Source organism: Fragaria vesca, linkage group LG3, assembly GCF_000184155.1.
Source record: "Fragaria vesca subsp. vesca linkage group LG3, FraVesHawaii_1.0, whole genome shotgun sequence".
NCBI lineage: Eukaryota > Viridiplantae > Streptophyta > Magnoliopsida > Rosales > Rosaceae > Fragaria > Fragaria vesca.
The window spans coordinates 3,608,586-3,625,781 of NC_020493.1; the positions used below are offsets into that span (position 1 = coordinate 3,608,586).

General features: G+C 37.9%; 2 protein-coding genes across 2 annotated transcripts in view; both read left to right on the top strand.

Moving 5' to 3' along the window:
• Positions 1-17,196, top strand: part of LOC101310880 — a 1,534,871-nt gene that overhangs the window by 1,395,617 nt on the left and 122,058 nt on the right. The gene's annotated exons all lie outside the window — the stretch shown is intronic.
• On the top strand, positions 553-4,143 carry LOC101294244 (probable serine/threonine-protein kinase abkC-like). The gene is made up of 5 exons (XM_004293493.1): positions 553-715; positions 1,142-2,495; positions 2,685-2,954; positions 3,547-3,702; positions 3,854-4,143. The coding sequence occupies exons 1-5, from the start codon at positions 708-710 to the stop codon at positions 3,971-3,973; spliced, it is 1,908 nt and encodes a 635-aa protein (XP_004293541.1). The 5' UTR covers positions 553-707; the 3' UTR covers positions 3,974-4,143.

Genomic DNA, 17,196 nt, shown 5'->3' on the forward strand with positions numbered 1-17,196 from the left:
GAGAGAGAGAGAGATCAAATCAAATTGAAACGGTGAGAAAATAAAGAGTCATTTTGTATTTAAAATTTAGATATGAGGTATTTCACTATTTGATTTTTGGCCTGGGCTCATGTTCTTATTTGTTTAAATCTTTTTAAAGATGAATTATGTGTGTTTTGTATATTTTTGAGATAGTGGTATGTCATTCTCTATATTTGAAAACTATATTCATAATTACAATATTGTACGTAACTCTATTTTTTTGCAAAACTCGATCTAAATCTATATTACATATGCCCGTAAATTCTTTCAAAACATAGTTTCCTTATAACCTATAGCAAATTCTGGAGGCCATGAGCCAAACACGCTCACAACCTTCCCAATCCATCTTTACCTCTCCTACAAGGCAAAACCAGTTCTAGAATTTTCTTTTTTTGGAGGAAAAGAAAAGAACAAAACCCCAATGTTTGGGTTTCTCTATTTCTATAATAGTTAGTGAACAGCGTGAGGCCCACGAAACTGGGCCCAAAAATAACCCGGGAAGAAAGCCTCTTCTTCTCCTTCGCCGTCTCTGTCTGAAATTCTCTGAAACCCTCAAAACCAAAATTCAGAGAGAAAAGCTTCGATCAAATCTTCGCCGACGACCGCCGAGCCCATGAGACGAAAATGCTGGCTAATACAATCCTATACCTCCCAAGCCATTTAGCCCCTACCCGGATTCGATCACCATGTCAAGGTTTTGTTTTTTGTTTTTTTTTTAGCTTCTACTTTGTGTATTGTTGGTTTTCTGAGCTGGGTTTTCGTTTTCACGATTCGTTTTTGGTGGTTTGAATCAGAAAGGTGAATGCTTTTAATTTTTTTTTTTTTTTTTGAGGTTGGTGATCATTGAGAGATTGAATTGCGGTAAATTACTGGAATTTGGGTAATTTGTTTAGGGATGGTAAATTTTTAATGTTAGAATGAAGCTAAAACTTGAGGGGTTTACGATTTGACAATTAGTTATGGTGGTAGAATTCATAAAGGGGATTGCTTCTTTGAGGTTTTTTGATCATTGAGAGATTGTTTCTGGATTAGGGAAAGAGGGTTTGTTCCCATTTAGCTTAATATATTGAAGATAAAGCATTAGAGGGTTTTTAATTGGCTTTACATAATTGGAATGCAGATTATTGACGTTGAGGAGTTTTAGGAGAGTTGTGCATTCTGTTGTTACAAGCCAGAAACAGAGCTGCCCGGAAACGGTTAAGTATGGAACGTTTGTTAGAATCGGCCTGCGGCTTCCCCAACACAGGTGCTACCACAAAGAGTATACCTTTCCTAATAGAGGAGAGGGCCGGTTGTCGTTGTACAATACAACAAAGAATTTTAGTCAAAATAGTTATTCCAGGAATTTTTCTATCGTCCCGGCAAGGAGTGCAGTGAGAGGGAATGTACTAATTGTTTGGAGGAGGCTGTACGAGAAGTTTTATTCCAACGGTGGTCTTAGATTTTCGCCGATAGATAGGATAGCTCGAGCATTCAGCTCGGGAATAACCCGCTACGGGTTGTTGTTTCCGGGCGTTTTTGCTGTCTCGAGTGGGAAGCTAGCATGGGCACAGAGGACTTTGGCAGAGAAGGACCACTACAGACCAGCGCCACCACAGACTTCCTTGTACACTCGTGCAGAAAATGGACATGCTATAGTGAGCAGAGTAGTGTTTTCAGTTTTAGAAGGTATAATCTTGTTGCTGAGAGCAATCTATCTAGGTATCTTGTTCTCACCAAGCATAATGATGGCTCCTTTTGCTGATTCCTGTGGACCTCAGTTTAGAGAATTGTGGCTTCGTGTTGTTCTTCGTACATTGGAAAGGGCAGGTCCTGCTTTCATCAAATGGGGTCAATGGGCAGCCACTCGGCCTGATCTCTTCCCCAGAGATATATGCGCCAAGCTTTCCGAGCTTCATACCAAAGCCCCTGAACATAGCTTTGCTTACACGAAGAAGACTATAGAAAAATCATTTGGCCGCAAGCTGCCTGAAATTTTTGAAAACTTTGAAGAGGCACCAGTAGCTTCTGGAAGTATTGCTCAAGTGCATCGGGCTACTTTGAAATTTCGGTACCCTGGTAAACTGGTGAAGCCCGTAGTAGTTGCAGTTAAGGTTAGACATCCTGGTGTTGGTGAATCAATCAGGAGAGATTTTGTAATAATCAATTTAGTAGCAAAAATGTCAAAGTTCATTCCTGCTTTAAAGTGGTGGAGATTGGATGAAAGCGTGCAACAGTTTTCAGTTTTTATGATGTCTCAAGTTGACCTTGCAAGGGAAGCTGCCAATTTGAGCCGCTTTACTTATAATTTTCGTAGATGGAAGGACGTCTCTTTCCCAAAGCCTTTGTATCCACTTGTGCACCCTGCTGTTTTAGTGGAAACATATGAGCAAGGGGAATGCGTCTCACATTATGTTGATGATCTTCAAGGGCATGAAAGAATTAAATCTGCACTCGCTCACATTGGAACACATGCACTTCTGAAGATGCTCCTGGTATGTTTCTTTGCATTGGTCTGGTTCGCTTTAATTTTTTCACTAAAAATCATGTTTAGGAATCTTTTTTGTTTCTGGAAGATGGTGATTTATGTCATATAACTGTTGCTTGGTCATTATTTCCTATTTAACTGGAGACGTGAATTATGATATAGAATGGCTTACAAGTATGCAAGTTTCTTTTTTCAGGTGGACAACTTTATACATGCGGACATGCATCCTGGGAACATACTTGTTCGGGTGGCTCAGAACAAGCCTTCTAGGAAGAAACTGTTCAAATCAAAGCCTCATGTCATTTTCCTTGATGTAGGCATGACTGCCGAACTCTCAAGAACTGACAGAGTGAATTTACTTGAATTTTTTAAGGCTGTTGCACGTCGTGATGGGCGCACGGCTGCTGAGTGCACACTACGATTGTCTAAGCAACAGAATTGCCCAAATCCAAAGGCATTCATTGAGGTATAATTGTCGGACAACTTTACTTTTAGAAAACTTTAGAGTGATGGGATAAGATTGCAGAGTTTGATGATCTAACTACAATGAAAAGCATTGGTACTTTTAGTTTTCCTGCAAAACCAACTCTCTTAAACCCCAAGTCACCTTCTTAAGTTTTTCTTGGTTTTTATTTTTCAACATTTTACATTGCTCTCTTCTGTTTTTGGTTGGCGTTAAATGTATAGTCTGTACAAAAAAAAGAATTTCATATTTAATCTGGCTTCCTTAGCAATATAATTTTGTTCTTAAACTCCAAGCATGACCTCTATTAAGCATTGAGAAGAAATTTAGATGAGATTCATGTTCAATTCAAGATGTGGTAAATGTACGAATCTTTTAGTTTTTCTGGTCTGTTAAGCGATGCTTCTAGCAATGAACTCTGTCATTCTTTTGAGTTTCTTAATCTTAATTTTGTTTCCAGGTGTATTTTGTTATATTGTAGGCATATGTTGATTCATAAGATCCAATATTATGTGAATACAAAATTACAAAGATATTATAACTTGGGAAGCACTTGCTAGGTTCTGTGCTAGAGTTCCTAACCTTGTTCTTACAGGAAGTGGAGGAGTCATTCACTTTCTGGGGTACTCCAGAAGGTGATCTGGTCCATCCTGCTGATTGCATGCAGCAGTTACTGGAGAAAGTTAGGCGGCATAGAGTCAATGTTGATGGCAACGTTTGTACTGTCATGGTGACAACTTTGGTTCTTGAGGTAATCTTTTCTTTAACGTCAGAGTACTTATGCAAGAGGAACTATAGTTAGATTTACATATACAATTGTCAGGCGATTTGCTCTAGTTTTAATTATTACTGACGTGGTCATTAATAAGTAATCTACTAATCACCCTGGTTTTGTTTTTCAGGGATGGCAGAGGAAACTTGATCCGGCATACAATGTAATGCATACCTTGCAAACTCTGCTTCTCAAGGCTGACTGGGCAAAGTCTCTTTCAGACACAATTGAGGGGCTAATGGCTCCCTGAGGTCTCGTCCATGCTACTAGTATTGTTACTAAACAATTTTGACAGCTAAAACCCAAAACAGTCTGAGATATGGACACCATCGTCTTAGGGCTTGTATTGTTTGTTAATTTTTCTTTTTCTGAAAGGCATTTTATGTTTTTCTTCGATGTTATTCTTTTTGTATTTACCTTGTATTCATCATTCATTACCGTTTTTGAAGCCTCACCAATTCAGAAGCAAACACAGGAGAAGTAACGTATAGAAATAAAGTTAAATTCATTCTTTTATCATACTTCTCTTTGGAGGCCAGCTAGTTTGCCGATATTTTGCAAATGTGTAATATTTGTAGCAAAGCTATAGGCCATTTAAGCAACTGGTTTTTTTTTTTTTTTGGTTTTGGGGTAAGCTCTTATTGTTTTATGCTCCTGATATCTGTGGAATGAGAAACCACTGTCAAGGGCTTACCTCGATTCTAAAGGCCTTTGTTTCCAGTCCTATAAGCCTTTGGAATCGAGGAATCAAGGCATTTTGTGTCAAAATGTCTTCCTGTTGTCTTTAGAATGGTAAAACATTAAGTTTCATGACAAGAAAAGACTATAAGAAACATTCCTGTCTTTAGTTTAACGAAACATATCCATTCTCATTCTTTCTATTGTCTGGGACCTGAAGTTATCACCTAGCACAAGAAAAAACTAGAAAGCACTGCACTTATGGACCGAGACTGCAACCAATATGCTAATATACACTTTGCTGTACAAAAGGATTTAAATGAATCAATGTACATATAGACTCGTCGTGTGGGGAACTAAGGTAGCCTCCAGACTTCCAGATACTGGATCAACCAATTCATTGTACATTTGTACAGTCTACTTTCTCCAGTCTCCACAAAAGACCAGCCATTCGGACAGCAGAGGCGGTTTCTTGATGTTCTTATAAACGACAGCTGTGATCATCTAATGGTTACCTGCCATTCAACATTTCAAGTGTTTAGAAAACCCTGCAGTGATCAGAACCGATAGAGATATACATGATCAAAACTGACAAGTATAAAGTATTTCATACAGTACTATTTCCATAGTTTCCTAAACATGTTTTTCAAGCACCATGACATTAAGTTGCAAGGAATTCATGCAAAGTTCCTGCTTACATTGCACAAGTAAGCTCACGTATCTCTTTGATTGCTGAACTAATACTATAGAGTGCCATTCTCTTCACCTGCTTTCCATGACAAAGGTAAACGTATTATCATTGATGATTATGTATGAATTTATGGAAATAAGACAGTGATACTAGGACCATTGAAAGTTCACCTCCAGCTTGTCCACTTTTGCTTTGTGAGCTTCTGGAAGGAGCCGTACTTCATCTGTCAACTGGATGCACTCGGTAACATTTTCGGGAGACATAAAATCAAGCACCACATGTACACATGACTGCATCTCCAATAATAGAATTATATTATAAATTGTTTCATGGAGACTGCCAACTCAAGGAACTAAAAATCATCCAACCGAATAGAATGAGGCACTTCATAATATACTTCATCGCTCAAACCCTTCTTTTCTTTTCCATTTTTAAAATAACTTTTGAAATGAGTAATGTTGTGAATAAGCGATAATCATGTTTAATTCTTGGTAATATTCACAAAGTTCTTTCTTCTACTAAATAATGATAGTGTTACACATGATACCTTAGGACTACTAATCTGGTACGGGCATCCAGCAGGGATGATGACAGCTTCTCCGATGTGTTGCTCAAAAGTCCAAGGTTCAATTTCTGGTGATACAATGAGTTAGGTTACTTTCAATTCCCAATGGAACAATAAGTGATGAAAACGACAGGAATTATACTTACTAAACTCCTCCTTGAGTCTTATTTTGTGAATCGAGTCTAGAAAGAAACTCTGATCAAAAATTGGATGATCAACCTACAATAGAAGCACAAGTTAGAAAGTGACCTACTTGTAAAGCAAAGTCATTACAATCTTATGAAGTTACTTTGAGTTTAGAACTTACATGCTTTTGAACGTCATATTTATGATTAAATTCATTAGAGTGCCTTCTGAGATATTCTATAAGCTTTGGAACATCTTGCCGGCGGAAAACATCCCACTGTGCAGTGCATGACTCTACAAAAGGTTTTTCACAGCCATTTGAGCTTTCAAGGAGATCCGGAGACTCCTCATCTTCAGATGTTTCATCACCATTGATAGACCTAGAGCAACTCAATGTGGCCTCAGAATCAACATCAGATTCCCCATCAAATGACATATTACTCTCTCTCAGATTCGTAGTGCATTCTTCATGCGTTGCAGCAGAGAAGCAAGATCCTCTAGCAATTCTTTTCCGTAAATGCATCTCTTCTCCAATCACATTATGTGACCTCACTTGTTGACTATGCAATGCTGAATTTCCATTCACTTTTCTTGCTCTAGTTTGATCAGAAGTATTCTTAGAAGCCTCCCTCTGATTTTGATTGTGCCTTTTCAGTAACTTCCTTATTTTAGAAACTTGTTCATCAGAAATAGGAGCATCTGATGTATGTGCCAAAATATTAACCTGTGGTCACAGAAACTAAAGGTAAATGGCAGAGGACCCATAGAAGAGTATTGCCTAAGTATAGCTAACGTTAAAAGGGAAAGAAAAAAAAGAAGATGAAAAGCAAAGCACATGATAGAGATGCAAGTGATGAAGCAACTATAAAGCTTGTTTTTCTCTTTCGTAGACTTTCGACCTTAGTTCTTCAATAGAACTTCAATTCAAATAGAAAGAAATACAAAATTGGATTAATGCTGGGTGAAGTTGGACTGATACACTTCCACAGGATTGATTCTATAGATTCAGATGATATGCAAGAACTGCAATCAGTTTCTTGGACATTTAACAGTGTCATGCCTAAATGTGTCAGTGTCGTGCCTAAATGTGTCATCACAACATATATTAAAAGAGAAACTCATTCTCAAAATGATGGTAAAGAACAGAAAAAAAAAAAAAAAAAAAAGGAACACCCAATTCACATTGGAGATATATAAAGCTTACCACATCATACGAGTCGTAACACAGATTTATCACTGAATCAGCCTGTACGAATTGCTCACTACAGCCATACGAAATATAAACACATGGACCTAGATCAGGTTTTGAAATTTCCTGTGGCATCCTTGCAGCAACATTCAAAAGACCAGACGTGGGATTCATGTATTCTTGAAGTGGTAGAGCATGCATGATTTCAGAATAATGAGCTGGAAACTGTTCTTGAAATAATTGCGAAGAAAGCCAACCCTTCAATTTCAGGGTCTCATTCCAACTATTTCTTTGTGTTCGCCCGTTCAACGAACCCATAAAATACTGCCTGATCCCCATTTCCACCTGCCATACAATGTTTTTAAGGCTAGTCAGTACTCAGTACACAACCAGTTTCTATTTGACGACAATTAAGAAGGGAATAGCTGTAGATAATTGTGAACTAAAAGAGAACCAGTCTATTATCCTATTATCTTCAAATTTTTGACAGGGCATATCAGTTGGTGGAAATTCACTGACCTCACACCAATCCAGGCAATGGATAGCTTCCTGGGAATTCTTGTTATTTTCATATCTAGCAATGCTCCTCTCAAGATAAGTGCAGAACATGAATACTGGATCCCAACTCAACTCTGACGTAGTCTGAAGGACATCTCGGACTATAACAGGATGGCCTTTACTCCAGTGCTTCTGAAAATGTTCAACATTATCACCATGCATGTCTAAAAGCGTGGGGTAGAATAGATGGTTATCATTTGAATTTTCTCTCAGAGCAGCTTCTTGCAACTGTCGAAGTCCATTAACATTTTGGTCTGTGTCCAAACAAAGAGGGCAGCTCAATGACATGTCTGAAGTTTCTGGAAACTCATAGCTGCAAACTATTTCTTCTGCACTTACTTCTAGCTCTTTGATCCAACTTAAAGGAAAAAAACATCTCAAATCAAGGAAGTTGTCACCACAACCACCAAACTCCTTGGGCGGGCAAGATATACCATCAACAGCATTACACGCCTTCCAGTTTGTTACTGATGCAAATGACGAAATGTAGCGGGCATTTTGCTTTTGGGTAGTTATTGGCCTCTTCAAAACTTTCCCGTTACCAGAGACCCAAGCATCATTTGTATTAGAGCACCTTGAGAGAAATGCATTTACACCTCCCCGGAAAGTCCCATGAAACTGATCTCGACAACAGCTTAAACAAAGGTTATAGGAACAATTTGGGCAGCTTCTATGAAGATCCACAATGGAAGCTTTGCATTTATTGCTGTTCCAAAATCAATTATGCACAGAAAATCAATGCAGGAAAATTAGGCAATTTCCATTTACTTTACTTTTTATGAAAAAAAATTGAATTTCACTTGAAACATCAAAACTTTACTGAAACAGAGAGCATACCAGCAGTTTTGCACACTGCAGCTAAATTCAGCCTGCTTGATATAAACTTCAGAGAGCTTTTTTCCTGTTAAATAGAAAGAAAAATGATTGTTTACTGCCGACCATAAAGTGAAACATTTCTAAGAAGTAATGCACACAGTACCCCTCATTTTTGCCTCTGCTTCCAACTCAAACTTCTGGTCTTGGTTTATTTGTTTCAGCACAGGGAGAAGCATACATACAAGGTAATGGAAGTGTAATATAACTTCAACTTTATTTTTAACCCCCACATAATCCTGAAAAGAAAGGAATGTTCGTTCACAAATTTAAGCATCAGCATCCACATCATAACAAGGAATCTTTAGTTGACAAATGAGCTGATGAAATCTAAGTCAGACCTTACTTTCAGCACCTTTAGGTTGATTCTCAGAGCATTCCTTACAGGGGCAAGTTCCTCGACAAACCGGACATGACATTTTGACTTCTTCTTGCGTATCAAAGTACCTGAATTGTTTTGTACACCAAGAGCATTATACCAAGGAGAAGTTATAAAGCAAAGAGCTATAAACAAGAGCAAAATTGGAGATGAGTCTAGGTCTATATGTTATGTGATCTAACACTGAATCTCCTATCGGACAAAAAATTCTGCAAGTTCCATATAAAATTCATTAAAATACATCACATACTGATCAATAGATCAAAATAAAGTTCAGATCACCAAATATATTTTACTTGACTTGAACTGACTGAATTTTGGTTCAGGTTTCTTGTGCTAACATTCTGATTAGATGATCAAGACTACAGCTTTATCATAAATCCCAACTTTGTAAACATTATCCTAGTCATTAAGGTTTAGGTAAGCAATACACCGTACAATTAAACCTTTAATACGCCGTTGACATTGATACTAAGACCTAATGACCACCATGCTACAAGAACAAGCAACTCCATACATCACTGACCTTTCTTTGATGCAGCTCAAGCAAAACAAGTGCTTCTTACAACTCGAACACTTAATCAATCCCGCAGAAGCACTACTTCCACTTCTCTGACACCAATGGCACCTCTTTCTCCTACTCTTCCTCAATCTCCCCTCATTCTCATCACCACACGGCAAAACCTAACCGAAAAAAAAACATTAAACTTCACAACGAAAACCACATTACCAAAAAACTCAAAAGAACTGAATTCAGAGCTCTACCTGCACTGTGCCAACCGGCATTGGCTCAATGTTCTTGGACCGAAAGCACCGCCGCGTAGCAGTACCCGCCGCAGGCGGCCCTAATTCGGCCCCAACTCTTACATCCGAAGCCGAATTGGAACCTACATTGCCTCCCAAAGACTGCGAAGACGAAGACGAAATCGCCATTCTTCCATTAGGCAAGTCTCTGGTGAGATCAACCCCTTCCTCCTCTTCCTCCTCATCACTCCTCTTCTTCTTCTTCGGCGTGTTCCTCTTCTCCACCTCTCTCTTCAGCACCATCCTTATCAGCTCCAAATTCAGCTCACACTTCTTCTCACTCCCTCCTCCCTTCTTTGACTTCTTCTTCTTCTTCTTCTTCTTCACCTTCGCCTTCTTAATCTTCACCGCCCCCGGCGACGGCTCCTCCGCCCTCTTCCGCTTCATCAGCGTCACCAAATCCTCCACCTTCTCCATCTGCGCCTTCATTTCTGCTCCTCCTCCTCCGCCGCCGCCGTCGCCGGCGGCAGCGTTGTCCCGATCCTCGCACGGCGCCGTCTGCGTCTTCCTCTGAATCTTGAGGTCCTCCGGCACCTTCTCCCTGTACTGGCGGTGCCGGCCCTGCAGGTAGTGAATCTCGCAGAGCTTCATGTTCTCCATCACTCTCCTCTTGCACCGCCATCGCCGGCCGTCGGTCCTCGTGCACCGCAGCTTGTCCGGCAGCGGCCCCGCCGCGGGCTCCATTCGCCGGCCGGGAATCGGAAACCCTTTGATTTTGCGGCTGAGATTTAAAGCCCTCGCCTCTCTTGTTTTTTTTTTTTTTTTTTTTTTTGTCAGAACCAGAAAGCAGAGAGTTTTAGGGGTTTTTCTTCTCTTTCTTTTTGCCTAAAGAACCAGTCTTTAAGAAGAGAGAGAGAGAGAGAGAATTGAATGGCAGGTTTGGTAATTTAGAGGGATTCCAATTTGGGTCGAGAGTCTCTCGAAATCTTCAATCTGGTCAGATCAGGAGGGACTAGTATTCATCACAATCAGTGAGATCAAGAATTTTCAGTTTTTCTTTTCTTAATTTCATCATGGATTGGATTTTTCACAGTCCATGAAAAGCCCATTGCTGCTAAAATGTGACAGTAGTAGACAAATCTCTACTACTAATTTACCCAAACCTGGTTAATCATCAATCACATTGTGGAAATTTTGTGTCTTTGTTTAGGTTTTTGGGTGTTTCTGATGAGGATTTGAGTGATACATTTTTAGTAGCAGGACCATTTTGTCTATTTCTGTTTTGGGATTTGATGACTGATTTGGGTATTGAAGGCTTGAAGTAATGCTAAGTGATTAGTGATATGCAATGAATATCAGGAGGGTTTTTCAGACCAAATAGAATATGAGAGGAGAGTTAATTTTGTGATTATGGGCTAGAGATTTGTGTGTGTTTAGAGAACTCGCTCACGGCTCAAAGTTTTTATGTTTTTGTGCAGAACATGAATTTAATTTGCTGTTTGCTTTTATTTTCTTTCTTTTAGGGTGGTATTTAGTGCATGTCAAACCAGAATAGAGTGTTCAAGTGTATGTAAAAAATGGTTCATCGTCTTGGTTGTTTCTATTGGGTACATCTCTTGTTCTGTAGCTGTTGCTTGTAATCTGAAAATATAGATTTGCCATGCAATACAATCTTCTTTTCTTTGTTCTTAACCTTTTTTCTTTTTGGGTTTTCCATTTGTTTGTTAATTTACTTCTGTTCTTTAAGTTTTGTTTTGGGTATTTGATTTTGAGATGGAAATGAAAGCTTGGAGCAAGTGTCATCCTTACTCTTTACTCCATGCATCTTAGATATGAAAACTGAAATGATCGATATATCTCCATTCTTTTCCTGTTGTTATTGTCATGGACCCGAATAATATTTACATATATGCATGTACTCATGCGGAACAGGATTTAATTTGCTGCATATTTGCTGTCTCGATCTCTCTTTCTCTCTCTCTTTTTTGGTTGATATTTCTTATCAAAGCAGAATGAAGCCTCCAATAGTCCAATGTATGCAGTTGGTTGATCTCTTCGAATTTTTCCTTATACACAAATCCATGCCATAGAATACCATTTAGATCAAGGTTCCTCTTCTTTTCGTACATAATTGGAGTGTATATATACATTAACTATATATGTAGATTAAGGACCATGTCCACGTCAAACAAGATTATAGTAATGGAAAGCCTGTATATCTAAGATTCTGCGACAGCTTTGGTTTTGTTAGACAAGATTTACCTTTAAGAAATGATTTAGATCAGGTAAATACAGTTCATTATGTTTCTGCAGTTTTCTATATATGCAGCGAGATAGATCCTAATTAATAATCTGTATAGACTGCAGGTGGTCATTATCAAATTGGTTCTAGTCTAGACAAGTAGACAATATATACATATGCCAATACCTAGGTAGCTTCATCTCTCTAGTCTCTACGTACGTAAACTGTAGCTGTTCATCTACTACGAATCACAACCTTTCCCACTGCATCTTCGAGAACAATGGAAACAACTTCATCGCGGGGGAATATGCCACCAAATCCTAGGCTCGTCTTGTTGATGTCTTAATTGAGCTAATTTATCAGCAGTTCGGTTACCTTCCATGTAAACGTGACTAATAATAAAATCGTCTAACTTTAGTATGATTGAGTTTATAAAAAATTATACAATGTGTTAATACGTGCCATGTTCGAGTTTATACGACTTACATGCCTCTGAACTTCTTTACATTTGAACTGTCTTCTTTTACTAATGACGTCAAGATGGCCTTGGCATCACCTTCAAGCCATACGTGACTCCACCCATTTTCCACCCATTTTCTAACACAAACTCGAGCCCTCTTCGAAGGGCTGTGACCTCAGCGACCGTGCTGTTGGCTATTCTCCGACGGACTCATACATGTATGATGTATTGATGCAAAACAGAAGTATATACTGTATATGCAGGAATATGAAAGGAACTATTTCTTGACGTAATTAAGTTTCTAGCTAGCTATAGTTAATTTGAATCTTTTTGTTGCAGTTAAGTGGACGTGAAGAAATGAAAAGAGGAAGATGCAGAAGTCTGTAACGTTAATTCTGGCAGCTAAGCTTATAATTACTTAGTACGCTATTAAGGTTTTGATCATAGATTTCATGGATTCATACCCAAAACAAATTAGGCGGAGTGTAACTTCTTTCAAAAGATTCTGAAGCATATTCTGTTTTTCATCGAGTTTTCAGAAGAAAAATGGATTAGCTTGTTGAGACTCAAGTGCACGACGACTACTATTACGTACAAGAAGGTTTGCATATATGTGCCATGAGGAGTTTGAAGTTTTCATTCGTGGAGTGCTATCAAAAGAATCCGTCTGACTGATCGATCTTGTTTGTATATCTTCTACTACACCTAAACTTGCTGGTTTAATTAGTTGGTAACTGTACTCTAATAAGTAACCTTATCCTTCAACTATCCGGCTCCTCTAAAGTGAAAAGAGTATAAATTTAGTTAAACTTCATAAAATCTAGACTTTATATATAATTTAAGGGTTTAAACAACTGACACGTCATCTTTCCACAATTTTTCTTGTTTTTCATCTTAACCATAGTTAACTTAACCAATAACTCTCTGAAACAAAAAAAACAAAGAAAAAAAAAAAAGAATTTCTCGTTTCGATAATTCGATTCAGTTCTCCTTTGATCGATTCAAGTTCTTTCTTTCTTTATGCTTTCTTTGCAACTTCACTTTTCTTTACACATGACTGTGGAATTAAAGACTCTTGCAATTGTGTTTATCAATTTATGAAGTACAAATTGGACGTATTCTATGATTTCTATATAACTTAAGATTAGGGCTTTGAAAATGTTGATATGAACAAGAATTCCATTACTGGAGATTGATATATGAAGATATATCCAAAATTTAGCCATATAGTTCTCCGATAGAGGAATTACTCTCCCAATCTAGGATTATTGCATTTTTATGAACTCAACACTATGATTAGATTTTTAGAACTCGATCAGATAGCATATTCTCTATTGTGATGCTGAAAATGGATTCATTGACATTTGATGATGCATGATTGATCAGTTTGATAAGTAATTAATTGATATACCCATGTTCTTGGTGAATCTTTTAATTTACACAGCATTTCATGGTTAAGCTAAGAGGAGAAAAGAAAGCAGAAAGAATAAACATGTTGCTGAGGGTTTAGGGTTTAGGGTAAACCCTAAACACGACAACGTGAAATCCTTTTTTTTTTTTTCTAGTTAACGGTGTAACTGTGTAAGTCTAAAGTTAACTATGGTTAAGATGAAAAACAAGAAAAATAGTGAAAAGATGATGTGTCAGTTGTTTGAGCCTTTAGATTATATATAGAGTCTAGATTTTATGAACTTTAACTAAATTCACACTCTTCTCACTTTAGAGGAGCCAGATCCACTAATAAACAGATAAGTTCTTCATGAATCACTCTTATTCGACGCGATTTTAAGTTCTACGCTGTTAAGATGCAAGAGTACGTTATACTGTTAGACAGTCTCAATCTTCTTCTAAAATTAAGCCATCTGATTTTTCTGTCTTGAAATATTCATACGAGCTTGATTATCACTATGTTCATGAGAAGGTTGCTTTTGGAAGTCACCGTGTCTGCTTTATTCCCTCCATTGATCAACTTGCTGACTTACTGACCAATCACAAGTCATGCCATCTCCTTTTTTTTTTCAGCAAACTTGTGCGTCCGCAACCGCTAAGTTTTTTTTTTTTCCAGCAAACTTGTGCGTCTGAAATCTGATTCACCTGTCTTTAAGTATTCATAAGCTGTTTTGATTCAATGTTATAATTAACCGTAGTAGATCAATATTATCTTACAGTAATTGTAGATTCTATATTAACTTAATAGTACCATTGTAAACAGCAGTAAATCTGTTACATATGTGTATACTTGTAAATACAAATCCTAATGAAATTCAACTTCAATATATACGTAGCAGGGGAAAAAAACAACTGAGGTCATTATATTCTTCTATATCCTAAACATTTTAAGTTATTTAAAATAATAATGCGCGAAATAGCTCAATAAAAGACATAAAATGGTGTGCCATGTAAACAAAGTGGTGGCAATTTCAGTTCGAGCAACCAGTGCCATGAATCCATGCTACTGGGGTATGAAGTATGAGCTGATTTGGTGATGAACAGATGAGATACGAGTGTCCTTGCCTCCTAGACTCACATTGGGGTTTTCTTTGCTAGGTGCGTGCGCTGAGGTTGAGCCTTGATTAGGAGCCCAGTTTGACCTCAAAGTATAGACAAACAACACCCAATCGCCGGAACCTGAACGGCTGCACCGAACTGCACCAACCAAGGTGATCGGTTTCCGTCTGGGTTTATTGAGTGTAGTCATTCGTGAACACCTCACAAATCGATTAGTACTGGTACATATAACATGTAAATTAGTTATAAATCAAAACAACTAAACAATGTGTGTTCATTGATCTAGCACTTCTCTTTTTAAAAAGTCATGATTTCATTTTTCAGACAAAAAAAAAAAGTCAACCGTCACTTTTCCTCATCAACATCCAACATTTTGGGAAGAAAAATGCTATCAACAAGAATAGAGTTAGCTAGAACAATACATGAGAGTATATGACACCATAGTTTTTCACAATCATGATATACATTCTGAGAATCTCAATGTTGAAAAAAATGTGTCTAATGAAAACACTTACTGTCCAGAAGGAATAGAAACATAATTGGGTGCAGCGTTGATGAAATTGCCTCCAGCTCGCCTCCATGAAGATCATCGGAACTCGGAAACGAAACTAAGGACTTCATCAACGCTGCACTCAATGACGTTTCTTCATTCTGAAACCTCCGGTGCCATATAAACCGAGCTCGACCAATTCTATAGGTCTGATACTGATGCTTCTTTTATAATTGGCTGTAGCAATAGATTCAAGAAGGTAGTACACAGTACACACAGAGACTTTGTACGTATGGAATATCGACCTTGCTTGTACTATCATTTCATCTTCCCAAACGCTACCTCTTTTATGGCTGCACGTTTCTCTGTACTAGGTGTATGGTAGTTGTACTACATTTCCACCTACTGAAAATAATTTGGAAACGAATTTTCTGTGCTTGCTATTTGCTTTCTCTGGCTTATTTCAATCCTACCCCGTTTACAAACTAAAAGCATGTTATTCATCATATTCTTTTACAAATTCACTTTATCGCCTTTTGATACACAACAACTTAATTAAACGACATAAATAAAATATATATATAAAAAAACGTAAACCTTACATCTTCAGATTCACCGAGTTACATTTTCGATTTTTTCTTTTTTGTCATAGATTAGATTTATATGATTATAGTCATGTTGTACATCATGATGAGATTGACCTGGTCTAATTTTCAAATTCATATCCTCAAATTTCAAACCTGGCCAGCTGCAGGTTATATGTAGAAGAGATTCTACGAAAATTAGCTTGAAATAGATTTTCAAACAGTGTTCGTATATATATAACACCTACATGAAATTCACTGTCACCCTTGGGAGAACAATGTGGTATAATCTAGTTGAACTCTCGGCACCAACGCAATAAGCTTTCATTTACAGAAGTTACAAGCTTTCCTCAATTATACACATACAAATCATAATGAACTAGTGTTACAACTTACAAGAGCATCTGCACTAGGCCCAAGTATGAGATTGTTCGGCCTAAGTTACCAAACCTGAAACTACATTGACAAAAAGAAAATAGTACTAAAGTTGAGACTCGAACTTGGATGCAGATATATATCCAAAGAACAAGCACTACATATATATACACCCTATGATGCGTAATGTGCATCGATCTAAAATGCATCATAGCATATTCTAAAACAAGCTATGTATATACCCGTAGAAATTTTGTGCCCTTTGGGCATATGATGGTTGCCTCATTCGACTTCCCTTAGGTTCATCTTATTTTACGAAAAAGAACCTTACCCTCAGCATCTTCATGCATGATGGACAACACTTGATCAGGAGGAATGTGCTCCCAAATTTGAGGCTTTTGATACCAATGCCCCATTTGAGCAAATTTATCAGCAGCTCGGTTACCTTCTCTATAAATATGAGTCAGAACACAATTGTTCAGTTCCGGAATTATCGAGTTTATCTCACTGACATGCCTCTGTGCTTCTGCACATCTTACCTGCTTTCTATTTGCAATGATGTGAAGCAATGTCTTGGCATCACCTTCGAGCCATAGATCGTTCCAACCATTTTCCATAACCAACTCAAGGCCTCTTCTTAGTGCAGCAAGTTCTGCAATGCCGCTGTTTGCTCTTCCTATGGATTCAGCATATCCAAGTAAGAACTCTGCCTTGTGATTTCTAAATAGCCCTCCAATGCTTGCCTTCTCTTCTCTGCCCTTAGATGATCCATCAAAGTTCAACTTAGTCCAACCAAGTTTTGGTTTCTCCCATGCTACCGGAATTGACTCCTTGTGCAAACTCCGGATCAGTACACAAACTGCAGGGTGTTGTATTAGTTTTTCGAACCTTAAAATCTTAGAGAAAGCCAACATTTTCCTAGCCATTTATCACTCTCCAAAAACTATCCTATATTGAAAACATGATAGTTATGCTGAGAGCAAAAGCATCAAGAGGATGGTTTGGAACATA

Excerpts from the sequence above, each read along its gene's own strand:
- LOC101294244 (XM_004293493.1), top strand. Across the intron at positions 2,955-3,546 it reads ATCCAAAGGCATTCATTGAG|GAAGTGGAGGAGTCATTCAC; the intron begins GTATAATTGTCG and ends TTGTTCTTACAG. Across the intron at positions 3,703-3,853 it reads TGACAACTTTGGTTCTTGAG|GGATGGCAGAGGAAACTTGA; the intron begins GTAATCTTTTCT and ends TTTGTTTTTCAG.